Source organism: Cottoperca gobio, chromosome 24 (assembly GCF_900634415.1).
Source record: "Cottoperca gobio chromosome 24, fCotGob3.1, whole genome shotgun sequence".
NCBI classification, from domain to species: Eukaryota; Metazoa; Chordata; class Actinopteri; order Perciformes; family Bovichtidae; genus Cottoperca; species Cottoperca gobio.
This window is the reverse complement of record NC_041378.1, coordinates 9,267,028-9,292,374: the sequence shown is the minus strand read 5'-3', so window position 1 is coordinate 9,292,374 and position 25,347 is coordinate 9,267,028. Positions and strand designations below refer to the sequence as shown.

The 25,347-nt window shown below is 42.3% G+C and overlaps 1 protein-coding gene across 3 annotated transcripts; it reads left to right on the top strand.

Annotated features, from left to right (window-relative positions):
• The first annotated feature begins 99 nt into the window (after positions 1–99).
• On the top strand, positions 100–22,840 carry rps6kc1 (ribosomal protein S6 kinase polypeptide 1). Of its 3 annotated transcripts, none has more exons than XM_029425182.1 (16): positions 100–292; positions 1,436–1,471; positions 2,602–2,722; positions 3,096–3,211; positions 3,293–3,386; positions 3,490–3,543; positions 3,666–4,088; positions 4,460–4,584; positions 4,957–5,055; positions 7,046–7,093; positions 7,637–7,769; positions 9,732–11,381; positions 12,544–12,633; positions 18,474–18,556; positions 20,288–20,383; positions 21,162–22,840. In XM_029425182.1, the coding sequence occupies exons 1-16, from the start codon at positions 191–193 to the stop codon at positions 21,261–21,263; spliced, it is 3,372 nt and encodes a 1,123-aa protein (XP_029281042.1). In that variant the 5' UTR covers positions 100–190; the 3' UTR covers positions 21,264–22,840. The 3 variants fall into 3 exon arrangements, with proteins under 3 accessions (XP_029281042.1, XP_029281043.1, XP_029281044.1); XM_029425183.1 differs by lacking the exon at positions 100–292 and adding an exon at positions 2,902–2,999 and having other exon boundaries at positions 1,453–1,471; XM_029425184.1 differs by lacking the exons at positions 100–292; positions 1,436–1,471; positions 2,602–2,722 and adding an exon at positions 2,918–2,995.
• The last annotated feature ends 2,507 nt before the right edge of the window (positions 22,841–25,347 follow it).

The following is a 25,347-nucleotide window of genomic DNA, read 5'->3' as shown; positions in this document are numbered from 1 at the left end:
CACGAACCCAAATAATAAATACAACTTTGTATTTTATATCCGGTGAATGCAAGTGACATTAAGGCATGTAGTTACACATGCTTTCCTCAAGGAGGAGCTCTAACTTATTTGTCTCCCTGTATTGTGCTGTCAGGGAATGAATGTGTAAGGCTAGCCGACTGGTAGCTTTGGCAATGTTGTCACTATCAGAATGATATCGCAGCGAGACAGAGGAGAACTGGCTCGGTTTTATACTGTCACGGATCCCAAAAAGCACCTAAAAGGCTACACTGTGTACAAAGTGACTGCAAGAGTAAGTAAAGGGATGATGGGCACTCTGACAGCAAGGCTAATGCTAGGTGTTGTTAGCTAGCTTTCTAGCTTGAGCTGTGCTAACCAAGCTAATATGATGCAAACACAAGTAACGTTATTTAAATGATTGAGGATAAGCTGACAATGGTGACAGCTTTTGTAAACACAGTAGATGTAACTAACATGCACATTCAGACTTGCTTATGTTTTAAAATGTGGGTTATTTTTCACCCACAGTGGATTGTCTTGTTGCTAACACTAGCAATATTAGCCAGACTGATTGAATCCAACCTAAACGCAGTTAACTCTGTGTTAACCGCTAGATAGCTAACTAGCTAGCTTGGTTCGTGTTATATGTAGTGTTACGTTAGACGTTAGAAATTGTCATCCATCTTTAAGCATCTTTTAATCATAAAAAAATATGTCCAGTCTCTATCATTAAATAGATAGCTGGTTTATGTTGTCATTATATTTATAGGAACGTTTTTCAGAGAAATGCATTTGTTAGAAGTAACTACCGTTGTGGGGGATTCTGATCCACTACCAATTGGAGAAATGTCAAAGCCTGGGCTTACTTCGTAAAGTATATGTCATTGGTAATTGCCTAAACTTCTATCTCCCATAGTAAGGTGCTGCTTTACTCTGAAACTAGTTTAAGTTAGGAGAAAAACACTTTCAGTTCGGGACATAATTCATTTTCAGTTTTGGACAATCAGGCAGAATAGGCTCCTGTCCCCATTGATAATAAACAGCAACTCACAGATTAAATGCTTGTATAGAGAAGTAAGTCCTCTGATGGTGAAATGAATATCCTATTATTCATCCACATTTCTGCCAGACCTCCAGTTACCAGTTTGTGCAGTGGTTTTACAGATGCATGGGCACGCTCCCAGTTCAATAAGAATTAGGCCAGGCTGAGGTTCTTTGTCTCTGCCTGCCATCCTGCTTGTTATGGTTGTTGGAGATGTCTCGTTCCTACACTCAAGACTTCCGTCATTCACTATATAATGCACTCATTGTCGCACTCAGAGCTGTGTCCCTGCTCATACTTGTGCCAGCCTCACGAGAAAGTCTTGAACCAGCGCTGTTATCTTATACTTTCACATGGAGAGTGAATGAGTTCTTTCCTCCCTTTCCTACACAGATAATCTCCAGGAAAAACCCAGAGGATGTCCAGGAGGTAAGACATGCAGCCATTTCTTTTACTTTGTGAGTGTGAAAGCATTGGCAGAGAGTTGACTTTCTTGAAAGTGAAGTTTGATGTAATATCTTTGCACAGGGTCAGAAGTTAAGCTTCTGTATATACAGTCGCATAAGTCATCTGTTATCTCAGACTAAGCTTGTTGATACCTTCCAAGACCAAGATAATAATACATTTCAAAATGTGCAGTTTAACAGTATTTATTCATGAAATTTACAGCAAATACAGGTTGAAATTGTACATCAGGAGAATTGCTAACATTCAATTTGTTTTTACATTTCAAGCCCACTGTCTTTATGTCAGAATACTGACACTTAGGCTTGTCAGTTAAAGAACGTCTGACACATCTTCAGTGTGATGATTCTAAGGATTTGTATTTGCTCAAGAAAACAGTTTTGTCTTTTTAAAAGGTTTTACAGAAATGTAACTATTCCCCTTTCTCATAATGTATCTACAAACATGCTGCAAAAACTTCTTAATATTTGTCACACACTGAGGAATGCAGTCTGGCCTGGAACCAGCGCTAATGCAGCAGGCATGATGTCAATTACTGCTTGTGTGTCTAAAAGAGTTTTGCCAAGAAACGCATACCTCCATTGTTGAGCAGTGCTCCTCTTTGGTAATGGTGCTCAGTTTTCCTGACCAGGGTTTTAGCAAACCGGTCTCGCGTCTCAAAATAAGGACATTACTTTTTGCTTTATGCCACACATTAAGGAAGTACTTCATTCAGGTTTGTGTGTGAATGTTGTGTCTTGTGTTTTTAAGTTTTATTGCACAAGATGACTCATTTAACTTGTCAAATGTTGGCATAGGAACAACAGCTGACGTTTGATTCATTGTAGTTTCCGGCTATGGAGTGCTGTTGTTAACCCTTTTAAATTGTTGTTGTCTTTAACCAAAAAATGAATATGTGAATTATTCAGATATTTAGTGATAATTAGATTACTTTTACAGACAAGTACAAAATCAGGTTCCTACTTCAAGCAACAACATTGAGATAATCCTTTTTGGTGAAGCTTCAAATGTCTTTAAACAGAACACAATTGTTTCCCCAACTCCTCCTCTTCCTCATTATCTTCATCCGTCACTCCTCTTGCTCTTTTCTGTAGATAACAGTATGGAAGAGATACAGTGATTTCCGGAAGCTTCATCAGAACCTCTGGCAGCTGCACAAGAATGCATGTAGCCAGTCGGAGCTGTTTCCTCCCTTTGCCAAGGCCAAAGTCTTTGGTAAGAAACTAATCCCCTTGATTCCCCTGTGTCAAACATTTGTCCAGAAGAGACCATTGTTATTTAAAAAGAAAAAAAAGAAGTGTGTGTGTGTGTGTAGTCGTTTTCTCCTCTGGTCCCTTAACATTTGGTTGTTAGTGCTTGCGACCTTCTCTAAAGAAAAACTGTCATTTTGACAGACTTTGCTGTAGCACAAGACAATAAATCCTGGATCTTTTGACCACTGGAGCAGTGGTGATGACTCTGCCCCCCTCTGCTCAGTGTTATTACTCAGTCAGTAAGCGCTACTCTTATTTGACATGATCACTTGCCTAAGGGCAAAATCACTCTAATGTGTGTGTGCGTGTCGTTCTATCCTTGAATGCATGTGCAGGTCGTTTTGATGACTCAGTAGTTGAGGAAAGAAGACAGTGCTCCGAGGATCTGCTCCAGTTCTCTGCTAATATCCCCGCTCTCTATAGTAGTCAGCACATCCAAGATTTCTTTAAGGTACCCATCACCCACATGCAGAAACCCAAACATGCTCCCAGACTACTACTGTGAATTACATTGTTTTAAATTATTTTCAAGGGAGGCGAGGTCCACGACGGCTCAGAGCTCATTGGACCAGCCGAGCCCTTTTCTGACTTCCTGGCAGACAGTTTATCAGACTGCAGCTCTGACGGTAGGATTACACACAATAACGCTTCCTAAGAATCGACCTTCCTCTTAATTGACCACGACTGTTACTTCACACTTGCTTAGAGATGTGTGCACATGTTTTTCAGTTCAAAGAGACATCAGTGGTGCAGATGATTTGACTATCACATCTGAGTATGGAGGTAAGGTTTGTTTAAGTATCAAAATAACATTCACCTACATTAGAGGTCAAACTTAAACTCATTATGAAGCGTGTACTGTATGTATGTGTCTGTTTTGTCCCTAACATTGTTCTCCTCCCCAGGCCCGTCCAGTGACAGCGACCTGACCTCCCTGGCTGTGGATACGGACTCTTTGGCTGGGCTAGATGATGGCATGGCCTCAGGCCGCACCTCCCCAAACCAGCCACAGGGGGGAGCCACCAGCATTAGCAGCAGCTGCAGCCCTCGCCTGCCCTCCCTGCACAATCGGCGCACCCCATCTCCTGCCCCAGTCCCTGCATTCTCAGCCCCTAACCTAGAGGTCAACTGGCCAGGCCGAACGCCGCTCTTCTCCGGCAGTCTGAAGAAAGGCAGTGGTGGCAACCCTAAGGACGTGAAGTTAGACTACCTAGACAGAGCCAGTGAGCTCATCTGTTTGGCTGTGCAGAAGGAGAAAGAGCAGGACTTCCAGGCAGCTTTCTCCTGCTATCGCAGCGGCGTGGACCTGCTGCTGCAAGGCGTGCAAGGTCAGTGTGGGAGAGAGCTGGGTAACTACATGTGCAGCAGTGACACAACAGGTATATTATATGACAATAGCAATTTCTTTCTTGAGATAGAGTTTTTAAATCAGCAGTTAAATTATATGGTAACCATGGATTTCTATCTGCAAGCACCCACCCCGCTGAAGTCTGATACTGAACCCACAAGCAGCAGGGTTGAGGTTGTTTAGTTGACACTGACAAAAATGACATCACTTCCACTTTGTGGTTTATTATCCTGTCACAGTTTTAACCTGCTGTTTTATCAGTAAATAAAATGCTTGCACAGAAACTTTTACCCGGCACTATAAAAACTGCTTCGTAAAGAAAAAAGATTGATCTCACTCACCCCTTTTCAGGTGAGCCCAGTCCCACGCGGCGAGAGGCAGTGAAGAAGAAGACTGCAGAGTATCTGATGCGTGCAGAACAAATATCCAGTCAGCATCTGAGAAGCAGCATGGGTCAAGGGTCAACACAGACAGTGGTGAGTGGGAGGGAAATGCCATTGGCCCGTACGCTGTCTATGTTAGATTATGCAAATCTGCTTTACGTGCTTGCATCCACCAGGGTCCTCAAACCACTTGAGACAGTACATCAGAGTATAGTCTGGTTTCTTTTTACAGATGAAAACATCACCGCAAGCCTGTGTTGAAAAGTGTTACACCTATCTTTGTGTAATGGATATGGAATAAAAAGCCACTGCACGCAACCTGTATCTGATGATCACAGTCTGGAGTTTATCTTTTTATATTCTCGTCTCATACACTGACTTTTGCTTCTCTCCACATGATACATGATGAAATAGCACACTCTTAATGCTTATTGAAATTTGATTTTTGTTTTTTTTTAATCCAAGGCTTTGGGGGTACAGTGCTGCCCGTCCACCAGCAGAGGAGGCCAACAGAGTCCATCTGAGGAGCTGAGAGTTTACAGGGTGTTAGGGGTCATAGATAAGGTCAGTTCACTGTTGACAACAAGTTATGCAACTTGCAGCCATATTTTGTGAGTTTATTTCAAAGTTGTTTCATTTATAATGATGATTTGTCTTTTTATTTTATTTAATCTTTTGACCAAAAAAGTAAGTAAAAGACACAAAAATTCAAATTCAAAATGTCACTTTGTTTGATTTGACGTCTGAAGTTTCTCCTTGAATATTATCGTAAATATGTAAGACAAAAAATTCTTAAGATGACAACAATAATTGAGGTCCTAACAAAGTAATTACACTTTGGTCTGGCAGGCACTCATTTATTTAATCATTTCCCTGGCCCAGATAAATGTGGTTGTGTCAAATTTCTCCTCCTTGTGTCCTTTCCTTCTTTGACCATCTCCTTTATCCGAAGCAATAAAGCGTAATAGATTTACTGAATGGTATGGTAAGGGCTGAGTGTGTGTATGTTCAGCGTCAGTTATGACTACCACAAGGTCAGTTTAGGTTGCTGGTCCTCTCAACCAGCTGCCGGCGAAGCAACTTCACCACTCAGCCATGAAATGACTTGGCAAGCAGCTCAGAGAGCGGCACACAACATTGAATCAATGATGCTCGTCCTCCACACACACAAAACCCCAAGGAAAATGTTGATACAATACTAACATGTGTTACTCTACAGAGGTGCATGCAAAATCCACAATATGTCAGAAACAAATCGAACACACAGCAACAACAAAAACCCGGCATAAGTGAAAACTACAGTGCCACAAATGAGCCGGCTCTCCTCTCCTCTTTCTCCTCCTCCTCCTCCTTCCTCCTTTCACTTTTAATGGGGACAGAGGGGACAGATGGAGAGAGCTCCTCACCCTACTGCTCCCCCTGCCCCTCCTCTCCACCTCCCCCCTTCCCTGATGTTTGTGTCTTAATTATATTAGCGCCCTGGCGAGCACTGCCACTCTGTTTACTCACAGCTCCATTCATATCCATTTAGCCTGCACCTGTTTGGTCCCGGCCAGGGTCACATGGAGAGAACGCACCCGCAAAACATACGCACGCACTGCACTACGCACGAACACAGACCGGGTCGCACACATATGCTCAAGCTCTCCCCTGAGATGGTGAGGGAGCAGAAGAGCAATGGAGATGTCAGGGAGAAGGTGGGAGGAAATCGAGAGCAGAGGGAGATAGTAAAGGAAAGTGAAATGAGAGATGGTGGGAGCTCCTTTTAATTTTTTTGGGGAATTTAGGCACAGATGGAAAGAAGGTAGGGATTTAGAGATGGAACTAGTAGCAATTACTGTCTGCCAGGAAGCATTGCATGGATCTGTAGTGGCATATTCTTTAAAGGAACACACGTGCGCCAACATTAAAACATTTAGGAGCACAAGAAAGAAATGTGTGCATGTCAAAATAATAATAATTAACTTTTATTTATAGAGCACTTTTCAAAATCCAATTTACAAAGTGCTTTTAGTCACATAAATGTGAATAACCAGCTGTTTGGCTTTTTTTTCTTCATTTTTGGTTTATATTAAAGCTACAAATCTATGAAATGACCATGGTAACCTCTTCAGATTGATTGTACAAAATCTGAAAATACTAAATTTACATTGACTTATGAAATAAATAAATAAAATGGAAAAGCATTATAACTCTATATTAGAGAAAATGGAAAGATTCATTGTTAATTCTATCGTCACCTTTACATTTTCCTATGCTTTGTTTAGTGTTTTTGCAGCTAATTTAGCATTTGTTTTTCCTTTTTTGCTATTACACTACAGACATCTATAGATTCCTTTCTTTATGTGGCTTGGACTTGTTATGCTCGACACAGCGGGATTTGTGTTAGCGCCAATTTGCCTAGTATAATTTAGGGACCTACATTTATCTTTTTGTGACCCTCATGTGTGCCCTGACCCAGTCGTTGAAAAACACTGCTCCGGAGGCCACAACCACTACATCATTTTAGACTGTCTGTTCATATCTGGCAATTAATGGCACTCTTCCATCACAGGTTCTTTTGGTCATGGACAAGAGAACACAAGAGACGTTCATCCTGAAAGTAAGTTTAATATGTGTGTGTGTGTGTGTGTGTGTGTGTGTGTGTGTGTTGCCTGACTGTAAGTGTGAGTGTGCCAGAGGCCCCTGTGTGTGACCGGTGTAATTGATTCTAATGGGCCTGTCCCTGTCAGCTCCTCTGCTCTCAGGTGTGAGACGTGTGCCAGATGCCAACGCACAGCGCAGGCACAGATGAATACACACAAGTGCACTCACACGTACACCTACACACACACACACACAGCCAATGTGAACTTTACGTGTAGAGCTGATAGATTTGTTCGGCTCTTTTTAAAGTCACGCGCTGTATGTGGCTTGATGAATCCAGTGACTTTGGGTTGCCATGGGGCAAAGCTGGCATCTCGTTAATAGGAGGTTTCTCCTTTGCCTCCTTCACACAAACTAAAACACTCACCTTCCTTAACCTCCTCCCACTCATGCCCTCCATATGTGGGTTACTCTTTCTCCCCTTGTCCTTAAATGCAGATTTTCTTGCTTACTTCACCTTTAATTACTCACCTGCTCCTCTCCGCCCTTCTCCCTGCAGGGTCTGAGGAAGAGCAGTGACAGTGGGCTGACGAAGAGGACGATCATGCCTCACTCTGTGCCCCACATGGTGCAGCTGAGAAAGTTCATCGTCTCTGAAGACACAGTTTTCCTTTTGCTGCAGTATGCTGAAGGTAAGACGCACAAACCTCATGCTCACCACTTCATCTTCCCTCTTTTGTGTTTTTTAAATTTTTTACCTCAACTGTCTTTTCACCTGATCCCTCCTCCGCTCGCCTCCCACCCCTCTCTCTGCCCTTGTTCCAGACAGATGTTTGATAGAGATGGGTGTGTGTCACAGGTCATTATTTTGAATACCAGGTGGCGCCATGCTTCATTAGCTAAGCCAACACCTGGGCCTCCTTACATCCCACTCACTCTAGTGTGTGTGTGGTGTGGGTGTGGGTGTGTGTGTGTGGGTGTTCGTACAATATAATGCAGCCATACTTTGTAATGCCCTGTAACCTATACAATCTGGTGCACTCTATAACCACCCTGTGCTAATATTAGTGAACAGCATTTAATATCATATGAACATGATCTAATAAAGCTAATCAAATGCCAGAAAAGGCATCGTTTACCCACAGATGCATCCCAGCTCTGTGAGTCTCAAAATCCAGGGTTGCTCTTTATGCTTCTTTAGTATGCTGTTAGCAACTGATGGGTTGAATGACGATAGACAGGCAGACGGAGGGAGGCAGTGACCTGAGTGACATTGGACAAAACAACATGTGGATGGTTTTACTTTCTAAGCCATCGAGTTGCCTCACTATCATTATCATCACTGTGAACTCCCTATCCATTCTCATCACACACAACAGATGCTGGCTTCCAATTGCTCACACTACAGCTGTGTGTGTGTGTGTGTGTGTGTGTGTGTGTGTGTGTGTGTGTGTGTGTGTGTGTGTGTGTGTGTGTGTGTGTGTGTGTGTGTGTGTGTGTGTGTGTGTGTGTGTGTGTGTGTGTGTGAAGCGATAAAACACTTTTTTGTAGATGCAATGTTTGGGGCACATGCCTCAAATAGTGACTAAATTACCAAGTGGGGACCCCCAAACTTTTAAGTAATACATGTTATTATTTATATATATTAATAATAATGTTAAGGAATAAGACACAGAATTGCTGAACTGAAATGAACATGAAATTAACACTGTTATTGTCTGCATTTTCTCTGTTTGCGTAAGTACTACAAGTAATAAAATATAATAAAAAGCTAAACTTGAATATAAAATAAATTTAACAGCAAATAGCAGCAACTCCTTGTTTCTGAGTGTCAATGAACACTTGTAAAAATACATAAATAAAAAATAAATAAACGATGCTAGTTCATTGGCCTTCTCTGGTGTTGGCTCAGTGAAATACTATAATAAATAAATATTCACCCTTGTGAGCACTACTCCAAAGACCCCAAGTTGCACATGTGGCAATGCATGGTATTTGGATTCAATTACAATGAATTCATTTGGTAATATTCACAACTACAGCACAATAAAACTGAAATAATAAGGGCATTTACATTGTTTCCCTAACCCCTCAACATGGGCCTGCAGGTCATAGCAGGCTTGGGTTTGACAAGTGGACAACTTTCAGTGCTGCTACGTTTTTGTAAGATGGGAACTGTGGCCTAGGAACTACATTTAGACCCAAGTTCCTCCCATTGAAACACAGGCGGTTGCTGAGTTCCTAAAAACATCCCAGAAGAAGTTTCCTTTAGCGGAAGTGTGAAGTGTATTTGTCCAGACATTGGTAAGCAGAGGTATTAAGAGGACGGATGAGGAATTAGAGAGAAAGTTTTGCACTCTATTATTTTGGCAGTTAAAGATTAGGCTACACTAATATTATTTATGCAAAGTATTAAAGTTACTATGTGTAACATTAAACTATGTGTCACAACATGTTTTTATGTAACGGAATATTTTGTTGTTTAGCCTTTTAAAATTGTATTATAACCACAATAACATAAAATGACGACAAACCATTCAAAGCTTCATTTGAAAACCTAAATAGAAACTTTAAATGTAAAGGAATGACATTTGGTACAGCCCTGCACCCTTCTTTTGTCTTTGTTTTGAATGCCCTGCTTCCTTTATCCTTAGGTGGCAAGCTGTGGTCTCACATTGGAAAGTACCTGCGTATTTCCAGCCCAGAGGAGAGCTTTGACATTCCTTTCATTCAGAAGAGCCACACAGCGGCTGTACACTCTCCACAGCATGCTGTACCACAGCTGGATGCAGGTTCGGCCAGTTCTGGTTCTGGGCCGGTTGCTTGTTCTGATTCTGTGTCAGGGCTGCAGAACAAAGTGGGACAGAAACTCATCGCGTCTCCTAAGAAAAGTGTTCTTCCTCCCAGGCGTATTCAACAAATTGGGGCCCAGTCAGACTCCGGTGCCACCTCGGAGGAAGAATGCACCAACAGTTATTTGACTCTTTGCAACGAGTATGAACAAGACAAAGTAGAACCAGACGCACTAGAAGTGGAGGAAGAGAAGAGCGAACAGGATATACTGTCACTGGAAGTGCCCGCTGCGACGACCACCACTTCCTCGCGTAGCCGCTCGCTTCTTAGCAACGACAGCCTCTCTTCGCCGATCAGCTCTCAGGAACTTGGCTTTTTCACCGAGTCGTCTGACAAAAGTGGCCACACCATTGACAATGAGCAATACCGTGGCGAGGGTCAGAACCACGGTGAAGTGTTCAGCCCTCTGCCCTCCCCTGCTGTGCCTCTGTCTTTGGATCAGTCCAAGCACACGCCAATGGAGTTTTTCCGTATTGACAGTAAAGACAGTGCAAGCGAGGTGACCTGTCTCGACTCAGGAGATCAGCGTCCCTCTCACAAGCAGGTCCCCCTCTTTTCTCCATCCGACATGACCTCGGATGTCACTGAGGATCTTCCGGAGCTGGCTCAGGAGGTCAAAGGCCACAGCTCGGAGCTTTGGGGGTTAGACTGTAGTGATAAAGGCTCCAACGAGTCAGTGCCAGTCATCTCATTTAAAGAAGCGGTAGTGGAGGATGAGGGTCACCCGCCAGACCTTTTGGTCAACCTGCCTGTAACGGGTGGGATTGTAGACTCTTCACAGCAGGAATTAGACACTTCGGGCGTGTGTCTGGGCCTGGAGGCCACGGCCTCTCCTCAGAAGTTCATCCAGCCTGATGTTTTACAGCTACACTGTCAGCCTGAGGAAGAGGTGGAGCAGCCACAAGAGCAAGAGCTTTCATCTTTGTGTACAGCCTCTGTAACTTGTGACACCAGTGTTGCATCTTCTTCTCCTTTCAACTCACTGTGGGATGACTGCAGCTTGACGTTCGGGCAAGAGGCTTCTGACAACATGGTGGTTCAACCTGCATGCCAAAATAATGACCTTCCCCTTGACCTTCCAGTTACTGACTCACTTAACATGAAACTAGAGGCCAATGCAAGAGTAAATACAGACTCTAGTGGCAAAAGCACAGGCTCTATCACAGCCACGAATGGAACCGAGGCCTGCGCAGTGGTGGAGAGTTTATTAGGTCTTGATGGTGTATCATCAGGAGTTATTAGTAATACAGGTGGCAGCGTATTTGATAAAGAAGTATCGCGGCTGTTTGCAGAGCTGGACGAGCTGTCGCTGGCTGCATCCCAAGCTCGTATCCCGGAGGAGTTTATACGATGCTGTGCGGTAGAGATGGTGACAGCCCTGGATTCTCTGCACCAAGAGGGCGTCATCTGCCGAGACCTTAACCCCAACAACATCCTGCTCGACCACCAAGGTTTGACATCCATTATTACCACAGCTTATTGTACACAATCGTGTCCTCTATCTCATACAGTAGCTCTCTTAAATAGTGTACTAGACTGATGCACACAGGGATGACAGAAAGTGTAGGAAAAAACAATAACTATTGGACGACATTCTAACAATATTCTCGCAACTGCTGCCGATCTATAATATCAGGGCAGCATTACAATACAGTTTAGTTACAGAAAGTTTAGAAAAAGATGTATATTGACTTAGTGCAAGATGCATCATTGAATCTTATTAAACGTGAATGGACTGAGGAAATATAAACACATGATTCCTGTTCCTTAATAATAACTAAGCCATTTAGATTTTTATTTTTAAGCAAAGATGGACAACAATGCACTAAATAAAGAAACCAGAAGTAAACTTGATGTAAAGAGTTTTATAAAGACCTAATGAAAATCCTATAGAAATATTGGTGACATCTGCTCATATTTCTCTTAGCGCGAGCATAAAGCCGCATCCCTCTGTACTATGTGGACATCATATTGTTTTTGCTTGTTTTCTCCATCAAAAAACAAATAACCTGATCGGGTCGGGATCTCTGCTTATTCCTTTCTTAGAGCAGAAAGTATTTGACGTAAGGGACCGTCTTTGTCAGTCAATCATTGTGTAATCTATTTCTTAAAATAAGCCTCTACCCAAAGTGTTGTTTTACCAGGAGGTCACAGATTCCCCCCTCAACTTCTTCCTTTGTCGTCCTACAATCATCTCTCTCCACCTCGTTATCAACAAGCGTCTAATTAGCTGAGTGGCTGTTTTCGTCTCTCTGGTGGTAATTATTGTTCTAAAGGGCCCATCAACGGCGTAGTGTGGTGCATCAGTCTGGCTAGCCCAGGCTAATGGCCACGGCTACCTAATGACACCATTAGTTCTAATGATAGCGTTAACGGGTAGCCGCTAAACAGGAGTAATCGCTGGGGCTGTATGCTTGGAAATCTCGCGGAGGGATGTAGAGAGGCAGAAAGGAACGGAGGAAGGAAGTGCTCTAAAGATGAGTAAACAGTTTGAAAAGTAGAGAGTCTGAGAGACACTCGACTGTGAGGGCTTGACCAGAGGCAGAGCACGAAGTGAATGTTTCTTACTTAGACTTTGAGCTGAACACTTTCCCTCTCTTCCTGTCTCCTTAGGGCACGTTCAACTTACCTACTTTTGCAGCTGGAACGATGTGGAGGATTCCTGTGACAAAGAGGCCGTTGCCAATATGTACTGTGCACCAGGTGAGACATATACATGATTTCTCTTATGTACTCACTCTATTCTTATTAATTGGGAGCCTCATTTTGTGTGTTTGCGGGTCAGTTAGAAGGTTTACGTGGGGTTAATTTTATGCAGGCATGCAGGGCCATAAGTAGGCCATTTCCCATGGTTACAAAAACCCTCATTCATAGCCAGACATGAATAAACAATCCAACTGCACACAAACCGTTCTTGAGAGTAGAAACGGAGGAACACTGATTCTTCTTGACTCTGAAATTGACATACATATCCGAAGGTGCTCTTTCCATTCTGTTCTTTAGGTTGTTTTGTCTTTTTAGCCATTAAAGGAACGATGTATAATACATCATATTGGTAATATCTGGAGAATGAATTAGAAATGTCAGGGTCCACAGTTTTGAGAGGCTGGCTCTTGAAATAGTTCTCTCTTTGTCCTGTAGAGTGTGTTGTTGTGCAACAGTGAGCCAGGCAGCAGTGCGGTAACCCCATGTGTTGCCCTCAGCAGGCTTGTGGCAGCTCTGGCATGCTGTTTACAAGCTGCCTAAAACAAACTGCTGCTAGACTACAGCACCATGTCCCTACTTAGCACTTAGTGAGTGTGTGTGTGTGTGTGTGTGTGATGTGTGTGTGTGTGATGTGTGTGTGTGTGTGTGTGTGTGTGTGTGTGTGTGCGTGTGTGTGCGCGTGCATGTGTGCGCTGTGCATTTGACTTCTATGGGCAGATACATTTTCCAATATGTTGCTGCTTTAAGCACACTGATGAGAAGGATACTTTTGAAATACAATAGGTTACAGATTATCCTGTTAAAATATAATAAGTAATGTAACTATTGTTAATTACTACATTTGATTACTTTGCTAACAAATGTTTTAAACTAGGCAATAAGGTTTGACGTCAAGCATTTGGAGCTTTACACTGTACAGTAATGTTGGAGCCCTTTTCTCATTTCAGAAGGAAAATATTGTTGAATTTCAAGCGCTGAAAAGCATTCTTGTCCGATGACATGGTCACCCACCTTGGCAGGTTGCTTAAAGCAATCAGAGTTGATTTGATTGGCAGTTGAGACGCGGTGCAAAATTCAAACGTGGACACCAATCAGAAACAACAAAATGTGAACGCATAATGCCAAATGAATGGAGCCTGTCTGTACTTAGAGACAGCTCCTTGTAGCCAATGATGGTGTTACACTCAAAGTTGTCCTAACGGCTTTGCTGACCCCAGTGTCCGGAAATAATTCTGGGGCAGATTATTTGTGACGAGTTTGAATACATCTTTCTTAAATATGCAGGATGGATAACTGTTAGCGGGAAAAACTCTGAGACATACACAACGACCCTCACATCCATTCAATCTCCCACGCACTTGTATTAAGTTATTCTCTCATATTCATCCTCTCTCTCAAGCCAGGAAGGTCACTTCAGATTTAAATCCTCCTTGTGACTAGAACATACAGTATGCCACTGTTGTAATAAATCTGAAAGCAACAAATGCTCTATCTAATATCCAAAGTGTGCATTTTTATTCCCTTAGCAACAGCTTGTTTAAAAGCCTACTAATGGAAATAGAAGCACGTGGAGGCATAATGTTCATGGGCCAGCAGTAGATGACCTAAAGACAAGAGTACAGGAGTAAAGCTCGGCACAAGGAGCTTTATGCATAATGTGGCTTAAAATCTAAGTGCCGAGCCGAGACATGTCGGCCACTTAAGTCATTGTGTAATTAATGTGGTAATTTTCTTATTAATATAAGCAGCGAGAGATGTTTACACTTGAGTGTGGAAGGGTAGCCTGTAATATGCTGAACCCTTTTGACGATTTAAAAATGTATTTGGTATTCAAATAATTTTTTAGATTTAGATAATAAGTTAGATTTTGACAAAATGTAAAACATGTGTTTTACTTTCCTTAAAGTTTAGTTATAGCAGCACTGTTAAGCCAGGTGTCAATCAAGTAAAGTAAAAGTTTAGAGCTTTGACGAACGATTATTTCCACCATGAAATAATTTATTCATTACTTTTCAAAGTGCTGTACTCAAATGTCATATGACCAGCAGTCAAAAACTGCAATTTATTCATTATGTAATGACATGAAACTGGAAAATGTAAACACGTATTCAGACTTGAAAGGCTGTAAGCAGCTTTTGCTTTCTTTACTTGACGGATGATGTAAATGTTTAACTGACTTTCAAAAATGTTCTTTAATTACATCCACAAGTTAATCGACTGGTCTTTTCAACACTGTAGAACTTAGATGTAGTTTTAGTTTGAAGACAAATACAAGTGCAACCAAAGCTGGACACTGTCTGCGGATGATGAGAGGAGCTGAAGGAGGCGACGCAATCGGAAACTTCGCTTGCACATCATTTACAATAGCTCCATAGAGTGGTGCTCTTTGAATCACATTTGGGTAGTTTTTACATTCAGGTCATACAAATATTATGAAAAAAAGGAAAAACAATTCCCAGTAAAAACTTTAGAGCCGGCGCCTCCAGTGAAATGAAGAAGAATTAAATTGACCTCAGCCCAGGTGTGAAAGGTCTTGTTAGTTAAAGGGACGATCCCATGTGGATCAATGGATGCAATGCATATTAGCTGCCAGCAGGGGGCGTGTTATGCTGTTGTTGAACGATGGTAAGGCTTCCACATCCATTGACTGTCCCACTCAAACACTGTCCTTTTTCTTCGGTGTCTCTTACGTCCACCTTTCTTTGTTGTTTTTGCAAGTTCAGGTTAAACACACATTACTAAGTAATGGCTGTCATCTATCTTGCATGCTTTTATTTCAGACCTGCAAACCCTTACGTTTGGTACATTTGTGTATCGGTAGATGTATGTGCTTGTTAACACACACACACACACACACACACACACACACACACACACACACACACACACTGTAATGCAGAGGTTAGTGAGTGTGTGTCTCTCCTGCCCTTGTTATGTATTGCTGTTTATCCAGACAGGGTCAGCTCTAGCGATGGCTTCATTCCTGATGACAGATTTATGACTGTTTGCCAGAAAGCTAGCAGGGGGCCGTGTGTGTGTGTGTGTGTGTGTGTGTGTGTGTGTGGGGACAGGGGGGGAACATGTTTTTAAAACGCACACATTCACACCCAAAAACACACGGGAGTGGACTCGGAAAATACAGTGACAGGAGGGTATTAATGTATTTATTCTGCACTTCTGCTTATTTACTTTACAACCATTTTGTCGTTATTGATAAACATCAGATGGCTAATGTTTTGTTCTCTAATAAGAAAAAAAACAAACAAGCTGTTGAGTGACAGTGTGAGGTAATTGTTTATTGTTCTGCTGAGAGGGAAGCCACGCCAAAACCGATTGTCTTTAATGTCTTAGAAAAGGGAAATTCTTTATTCTTCCCCAGAAGTAACAAGTCAGTTATTGATGACTTCATCATCATGCTCGCTGTTTGTTTTCACTGGGCTTTTTATTTTACCTGCTCAGCCACGGTGTGATCTAATGGAAGATAAAGTTTAGTTCCCCTTTTGACACAGAGCTGTCATTTCGTTGTTTCGAAAAGCTTTTCAAGTAAGAAATTGTACCCTGGAGGTACTTCTGCTTTATTATTTGAATATTTTCAAATATTCTGTCCTCATAATGAAGATGAGCCATAAGAGTCATTGTTTTGTTTTTGAATATATAACTTATTCAGTTTCATCAACGGTTGCCTCCATTTCAACAGAGCTTCCCCGGCTCACAAGACACACACACACACACACACACACACACACACACACACACACACACACACACACACACACTCACTCAGTCTTGGAGCGTCATGCACCAATACCTTCTTACTTCCTACCTGCATACACTTCACTTCCCCTTTCAACAATGACTGTCGGTTAAGTTTTTAGGGAAGTCGGTCTAAGAGGAGAAGAGAGAAAGTTCCTTATGGCCCCCAGGAGAGAGGAGATGGAGTGTGATTAAGATACGAAGCAGGAGGGAACTGCATTGTTGAGGGGAAAGGGAAGAAGAGGCCACGAGGTGACCGCACTGTATTGTTTTTACCGGTGAACACGTCAGTGTCCTTTTTGTTTTCTTAGAACCCATGATTCATTTTTAAAATGTTTCATGTGCTGTTCAAGAAAGAAAGCTGAGTGGAGGTATCGCAAGTTTACTCATCCCACAGTGCAGTGTAACAGTGAAGTTTAAATGACCCATGGCCTGTGGATGCAGTTAATTCTCCCCTCCCATCCTCTTTCTCTCTATCTCCCTTTCTCCCTGCCTCGCTCTGACAGAGCGGTAAGTGTAGCCAGCTCCACTGTACTCTCCCTGCAGCTCCTTAGACATTAATCCATTGTGATGACATCGACCTTGCTCTGAGACGTGTGCGTGTGTGTGTGTGTGTGTGTGTGTGTGTGTGTGTGTGTGTGTGTGTGTGTGTGTGTGTCCAGTATCTCCCCTCCAGCTCATAACTACGCAGGTATCACTAGTCCGTTCAATGACGATCTTCTCTCCTTGGCTGTCAAAACAGTAGTCCTGGGGAGCCCTGAAGACTGGTTGCTCAGTTGGCTGTGTGTGTGTGTGTGTGTGTGTGTGTGTGTGTGTGTGTGTGTGTGTGCGTGTGCATGTGTTTTGTGTGTATACGAAACGTGCAAGTTGTATCATAGCCCTCTCTAACCTCTGCTGCAAGAGAGCCGCACAGGCCCCTGGAGTTCCCCGGCAGCCTCTGGGAGATGAGGGGTCTTTGTCTCCTATGCTCCCCCAGCTGAGGAGCCTGGTCTCTGGGCACACGCAGCCGTGACCCTGGGTCCCGGCCCTCTGGAGAGAGCAGAGGCAAGCTGAGCGGCACAAGAGGCCATCTGGTACCCAGTAGAGCTATAACACACACACACACACACACACACACACACACACACACACACACACACACACACACACACACACACACACACACACACACACACACACACACACACACACACACACACACACACACACACACACACACACACCTCTCATACTTCCACTTTCGACTTTAGCAAAGAAGTATCAGTCTTGGTTTCTGTGTCTTACTTAAACGCGTACCGGGGAGTCCCAACACCCGACCATCAAGCTGCCAGTCAGGCTGGTTGAGGATCCATTGAAGACTAACACAAGACCAAAAAAAAAAAAAGAAGAGATGGTAAATGATCTGTAATTATTGAGACTCTTTCATTAGTTTTGTCAAGACAAAAACCTTAATGGTGGACTATTATCAGTGTCTGTAGAAAGAATGCAAATTTGCCGGTTTGGTAATGGATTAAGTGTTTAAGTAATTTTTCAAGCAAAAGATTTGCTGTTTATCGTAAACTGAAAATCTTTTGGCGTTTGGACTGTTCAACGGACAAAACGAGACATTTGATTTAAAATGAGAAAATATTTCTTCTCTGTTTTTTCTTCTTTAAATTTCATTGTGTGTGTGTGTGTGCGTGTTGTAGGAGTGTGTGTTTGAGGTCAGGTCATGCAGATGGTGTGAAGTTGCAGCAGACGGTTTCCTCAATTTAACTGCTTTTTTATTATGCAAATCACCCTTTTATGAGACACACACTTGTTTGTGTGTGTGTGTGTGTTTGACTGTGTCCATGTTTTTGTGCTCATTTTTATTGTATCAATTCAATTAAATAAGTAATCCAAGATGTCGGTCTGAAACCGTGTTTGATGTTGAGAGTTTATCTTATGTAAACACTAAAGGGGTCTCAGTAAATGATTTTAATTATACATATTTGGTTATTTTCACTAGTTAATAATTCTTCCCCAACACTTACGCTATTGTTCTGCTTTTTTATTTGTTGATTTAATTCAGCGTCTTGCCTCCTTTTTTGCTCTTTTTTCAGAGGTCGGAGGTATCATTGAGGAGACTGCAGCGTGCGATTGGTGGAGTCTGGGCGCCGTCCTGTTTGAGCTCCTGACGGGCATGGTGAGTGAAAAAGTAGGAAAAAATGTTCTCTTTGTTGCTAAGGTGTTGTGGGATGTCTGTAGGTGTCTTGGCTTCCAACACTCTTTATGGTTGTGCCAGGTGTGTATGATTCTGTGCGCGTGTCTGTATGTGTTTGTAGGTGGAGTTTTTGTTGTTTTTGTATGTGTGCGTGCGTGCGTGTGTGTGTGTGTGTGAGAGAGAGAGGTGCGTCTTGGCTGCCGTCTCTTACTCTGGTTCTCGGGGAGTGCCAGGGGTGTCGGTGTGACTTTCTCCCCCAGCCTGAGCTCCATCTGCTGGGCCAGGGGGTCAGCTCTCCCCGGGCCTTTTTTCTGGCTCCTGGAGCAGCGCCGGGCTTGGAGCACGACGATCTGAGGTCGGCGTGGAAGGGGAAGACCGGGGCAGCTCTCAAGGTGCTGCAAGTCGGCTGGACCAGCATCAGGGCTGTCTGAGGGACAATCTTTTAAGACAGGCTTGGTAGGAAGGGGAGCATCTCTGCACCTTTTCGTTGGGAAGACTAAAGACACATGTTCAGCTGTTATACATGTACACATGCTAATTATAACTTGCTGCTCCCTTGAAGGACAAACGCATACACAGTTGCACAAGCAGACACCGAGTGCAGGTGCAGAGCGTCCCTGCAATATTTCATTGTCTATTACATTTGAATAAATTCTAACTGATTGCCAGTGGGCATGTTTTCATATCCGCTATCAGTGGTTCCCATCAATGGCCCCAAACATGAGTCGGAGTGTTAGGTTAGTGGTCCTATGTTGAACAATACACACTCACTTACCTGGAAAAAAAACAACTCAGTCACACAGATGTCTCCTTTGATGATTAAGTCTGGGTACAGCCCTGGCAAGGATACACACACACAGGCACACATAGTGTCTCTTGATCCTTGCAGGATAAGATCTTGCCTGGAGCAGTCTTGACTACAGCTAGGAACCCAGCCAGAACTCCTGCAGCATGTAGAGAGAGAGAGAGAGAGAGAGAGAGATAGAGATAGAGATAGAGAGAGAGGCAAACGACCTAACTGATGGAAAACACAACACAAACACTTCACAGGCTTTCTGTTGCTGCACACGTTCTGTTCTAGCATTTTCAATTTGTAGTTGTAGATGCGCTGAAAGATGTGCTGTTGCAGCATACAGTGATTATGGTCATTATTGTCAATTATTTTAACAATGGGGCTTCATTCTGTGGTTGGAAAAGCACTTGCAGGTCTTCTGCTCCCTTTCTCTCACTTCTGAGATTATGTCTTTTTTTTTTTTTTTTTTTTTTTTACTGTGAGTGCGACAACTCCTTATAATCGACAGTTTAACCTGGTCATATTTTACTGTAAAAACAAATTTAAAAGCTTTTATATTTACGACTGCTTAACTGTTGGTTTTCCCAGTAAAACTGCTCCGTATGCTCGAAGGACAAACAAACCAAAAAGAAAAGGTTTTCTGTGACACTCACTCTATCTGACTCACACGCAGCAGTTCTAAGAAAAGAGCAACAGAAGTTGAATCATTATTACCTTGTTGTAGTTGGTGTGATCAGTGTTGTTTCAGGTGCTCTGGCTCTTTGGTCTCCTCCTATTTGTCCAGTCCTGGTGCTCTCCCATTGACCTAGGCTCTGCGGGTGTCAGTAAATCTGTCCCTTTAGCGCTCAGTCTGTCAGGGATTTTTTTTTGTTTTGATTGATAGTTATCTATTCTTTCCACCCCTCCTTCCCTCTGTACAGTCTCTGCTGCGGTGCCATCCTGCGGGAATCGGTCACCACACCGCTCTCAACATCCACGAGTCTGTGTCAGAAGAGGCCAGATCTCTGCTGGAGAAGGTGAGAGTCGAGTGTGTTACTGGTAACTTGTATATTCATTACAAAAGTCAAATTCACTTGAAAGTGCAGATTAAAGAAACGTTAACTAATGCCACATTTGCTGCTTTTACAAAAGGTGGGTGGTGCACGATAATGTTAAAGTAATAATCTATTTACAGAAATAAAAGTTACTGCTGGTTCTCACTGGCTGGTAAACCCAAGATATTTAACTTTGCCTATGTTAAATAATAATGAAATAATAATTTAACATGGACAGAGTTTATATCAATGTGATATTTAAAATACACGGTTCAGTTTCTGCCAGGTCTTTCCCAGGGAGAAGTAAGCACAGTAAGTCATTTCCCACACCAGCAAAAGTGGTTTGTTTCCAATGAATACAGTAGTTAGAACTAAGTTAGCATGACCTGCTATAGTGGCCGCTAAACCTGTACCTTAATTGACAGAGTGCTGAAAACACTACCCGATGAGATCTCCTCTCCAAAGATGTTACGAAAATATAACATCAAAACCTCACTACAGCTTTAAATGATTATGACAGATTATAACAGATAAACACACATCCTAAACATAGTGGACATATTCTTAATAACCTAGCTTGCACCATGCTGGTATCTTAAAGCTAATCGCAAATCCTCAACACCGATAATCTTTAAATGTATATTTATATGGTCAGCATGGATTTATCTCTGCTTAACCTTATCCTGTGTTTGTACTACTACTATTGTTACTTGTACTGCATTAAAAATGTGTCTCTTTTGGTGTCTGTCTTGTCCTGCAGTTGCTCCAGTACAACCCAATGGAGAGACTGGGGGCAGGGGTTGGAGGCGTGGATGATATCAAATCCCACCCTTTCTTTGCCAGAGTGGACTGGTCCAAATAGACGCTGTACATTGTGGGACTGCAGAAACCAGAGCTGCATTCTGGGAAGATTGGGAAGACTGGCTGAATGAATTCCTTTCAGACTTGTCGCACAAACGGATAATACAGTACATACAGATTATGCATTTCTGCACACAGCTCCGCTTTTATTTTTTGGACGGCCATTCATTCTTCATGTACTTCTTTTTTATTGGATTTTTTTTTTTTAAAGAAGCAGTATTACCTTCCTTGTACATCGCTCATTTCTTTATCTCATAGAGGGTTTACTGTGTGTCCTGTTTTGTGCAGGAGAACACTTTCTAACATGTGTGGTGCAATAATTTCTACAGTAAGAGTTGGTACCGAGATGACGTTGTTGCTTTTACACTCCCCATACAGTAGCTGCAAGCCAAAAATGACAAGTGAGAGGTGACATTTTTTGCGTTTTCACTAAATTTTTTAAGTTCTTTATGTCACACGTTCAAACCGACGTAGACTTAAGTCAACTTCCCTAAGAAAAACTAAATGTGCAATACATTCAGTTTGTTGCCACCTATAACACTTTTCATGCTGTGGGTTTTGGAACAGATATGATATCTAATTTCCTACATCAACTCCGTTTACAGCCAACCAGCCCACATGCAGTAACAGAGATGAACACTATACAAGGTGAATGAACAAAATATTTTGAGTTAGGAGATAGTTTTGTTGTTGAGTGAAGTATTTAGTTATATGAAGATTTGATTATTTAATAGATTATAGCTGGAAAAAGGGCCCGTTTACAAACAACACAAACCGTCTCCCTCCATAGACGGGTCGATGACGTCAATGAGGAAAAATAAAGAAGTCTTGAACCACACATTTGAAACCAGCCCTTTTACAGATTGTAGTTGTTTTTATGAATAACAGGAAACTCCCTGTACTGTCCAACACTGCATTTTCTGCATGGAAGAATATGATTTATGTAATATATTTAATAATATGAAGAAAAAAAAAATCTATTACGTGTGTCTTGTAAATATACCTTTTTAAAGGATGTTGCGCTGAGTGAAAGGTACACCCCAAATCTCAAAGCCTTGATTTTGTCCAACTTGTCAATCACTTACTGCCTCATCAATCAAATCCTTTTTATTTGATTCTTTTATGTTTGACACAACACATCTGCTAACTAGCCACACGGATCTTAATGGTGATTTTGTAATATCCATCATGACTGAGTTATATGGTAATCATTGCCATGGATACATTACATGTCATATATCACTTCCTGTATAATCAGATGACACTTCTCAGAATTATTGGATCATATATCAAACGCTTTGTAATACATTTCTCTAACTCTACACAGATAATCACGCCACTGTAGATGCTGCACTCTGTTGTACGCCACTGCACTACATGTTAACTGACAGATACTGTATATGAGCAGGTCCATATTCCACCTAGTAACCCTTTTTATCAGACATTAACATCACAGTGAGATCAGAGTCTTTTTTTTCAGTTTTCTATTGAATGCTCACTTTTGTCTGTGCTGTATGTCTGTACTGGTGTGTCAGTGCACTCTGGATAACAATAAACATACCTGGATGAGAACGTAAAGTGATGCTTCTTTTATAGATTTACTCATGTGTATGGAGCTGGGAGTGTGTTGTTTGTGCTGAGGCTACAGCTCCTCTTATCGACACGGCCGATGATATTCCTAGAAAGCCGCTGTCACTCCTGCTGAGTGTCACTGTGACGGTAATATGTGCCAACACACACACACACACGCATAGCATGGTAAACACCAAGCACTCATTGATATAGATGGGCTCTTTTTGGTATTGGCAAACTGGAAGTAAAGGTGTATTTTTCTAAAACTCTAATAAGTGGCCAATGGAGGAGATATAGATTTGGGAAATTCTTCCAGAGAGTTAGATGAGAAGATTGAGACCACTCTCAAATAAGATGATCTAACTTTATATTCTTCCTAATAATCTCTTTAAAAACTGATTCAATAACCTTTTTGTATCAGAACATTTTCACATTTTGAAAAGTCACGCCCGGTCTTGAATTAACTGAACATGAACACGATCCTCTATTACCTGAAATGACACATGCTCATCTACACATGCACAGACACACACACACGCACACACACACACGCACACACAGGTCAGGGGAGTTGTTAGCAGTGTCGGGGTGTTTCCTCTTGTGTCAGCCTCACTGCCACAGGGTCAAGAGTCTGGGCTGATTAGTGCTTGTCATAAGACCTGTCTCTCATTACACACACACTCAGGGCGAGAGGTTCACTTCAGCTCAGAGAAGAAACCTGTCAATCTTACTCAGCGTAGATGTGAGATGTGCCTTCAATGTGTTCACAATAGATGTAGAAACACTCCAAGCATATTTTACGCTGCTGTACATGAAGAAGTTCTTCCACTTATGCAAATTGATCTGATATGGACATAAAAGGACATATAATATAAACCTAAAATCTACATTCTTGTATAACAAACATGATGCCCTGCCATTCTTGTTGTTATATCTCAAACTTTTAAAACTGACTTCTATTAGCAGTGGTGGAACATAGTTAAGTTCCTTAACTCAAGTATTGCCCCGAAGTACAGATTTGTGGTACTTGTACTTTACTTGAGTATTTCCTTTATCTGAGAGTGGCATGATCATCTCATCCAACGCTACGACAGATAGTGAATGAGACGAAGTGTTCCAAAAAGTTGAACTATTCTTCACCTTGACAAACTACAACAGTAAAATGCTACTGGCGCATTGATGCATCAGTACTAATGATAGTAATGTAATATATCACTCACCTGGGTACTCATCTGCTGAATGGTTACTTTGACCTTTAATACTTTTCCCTCATAACAATGTTGTACTTTTACTTCAGTAGGATTTTGAATGAAGGACTCGTAATGGAGTATTTTTACATTGTTGTAGCAGCACTTTTACTTGAGTAAAGTATCTGAGTGCTTCTCCCACCATACTATTTGTCTCCACACACACAAAGAACCAAGGTGCGTGTGTTTTATATATATATGTGTGTGTGTGTGTGCAAAGCCATAGGGAAGGATCCGTCTGGTCAGAGGCAAGATTAAGAGGACACGCCAAGGACTCCCATGATGCAATACAGGCCAGAGCCCTGAAAGCGTCACCCAGGCCTGCAGGCTGAATTGACCCCCTGAACCCCTTCTGCAACTTCCTGGACCTCCCTCTCTCTTTCTCTGTAGTCTTTTCCCACCTCTCCCTCCCTCTTCAAACGCGCCTCCCCTCAGCCCTCGCACCCATCGCTTTCACACTGAGGCACCAGCGAGCGGGCAGCAGCCAAATGGCCTGCCCTCTGCTTCATATTGCTGTTGGTCAGGTTTTGTTTTTGTCTTTGACGGTTTGACTTTCGTTCACAAAGCCCAGGAGGACTCCTATTGCCCAGGGACGGACACACACACACACTCACAAACACACTTGCGCCAAGCTGAAGAGTTCCGCTCTGAGACCCCGGGCATCTTCTCCAGCTTCTGTCAGACCCATGATGTCATTATGAAGAGACACAATGCCTCTTCATTATCCCCCCCATACACACAAACACACACACATCCTTACCACGACACACACACACACACATACACACACACACACACGCACACACACTAGCTAGATGGTCAACAGAATTAGGAGCAGCACACGGTAAGGTACAGGTGAACAGCACTGTGAAACAGATAAAGGTGTGAAAAAGAATGTAGATGATTAGTTGAGTGTTGTACATCTTTATTTTATTTCTCAAGTTACATCCCATATATTATAAGATGTTTGGTCTTGAAATCTTTGCAACAAGAAAACACCTTCATATTGCTTTCCCTACATTTGGTTTTGAAAAATAACAAATTAGAAATTGCTGAAGAAATCCTGCCCATTGCATCGACTTTCTAAAGTGGTAAATGTGGGTTTGTAGTGTAACAATCAGTAGCGGCTGGTGTCCAGAGTCCTCCTGAGGGAAGGGATCGTGACCAAACAATATTGTAAACAGAAGAAGAGCAGAGCCGAAAAACAAAACGGCAACCACCCACAGCAAAAATGTGTCTTTTCAAAATGTCGCACAATAATCTACT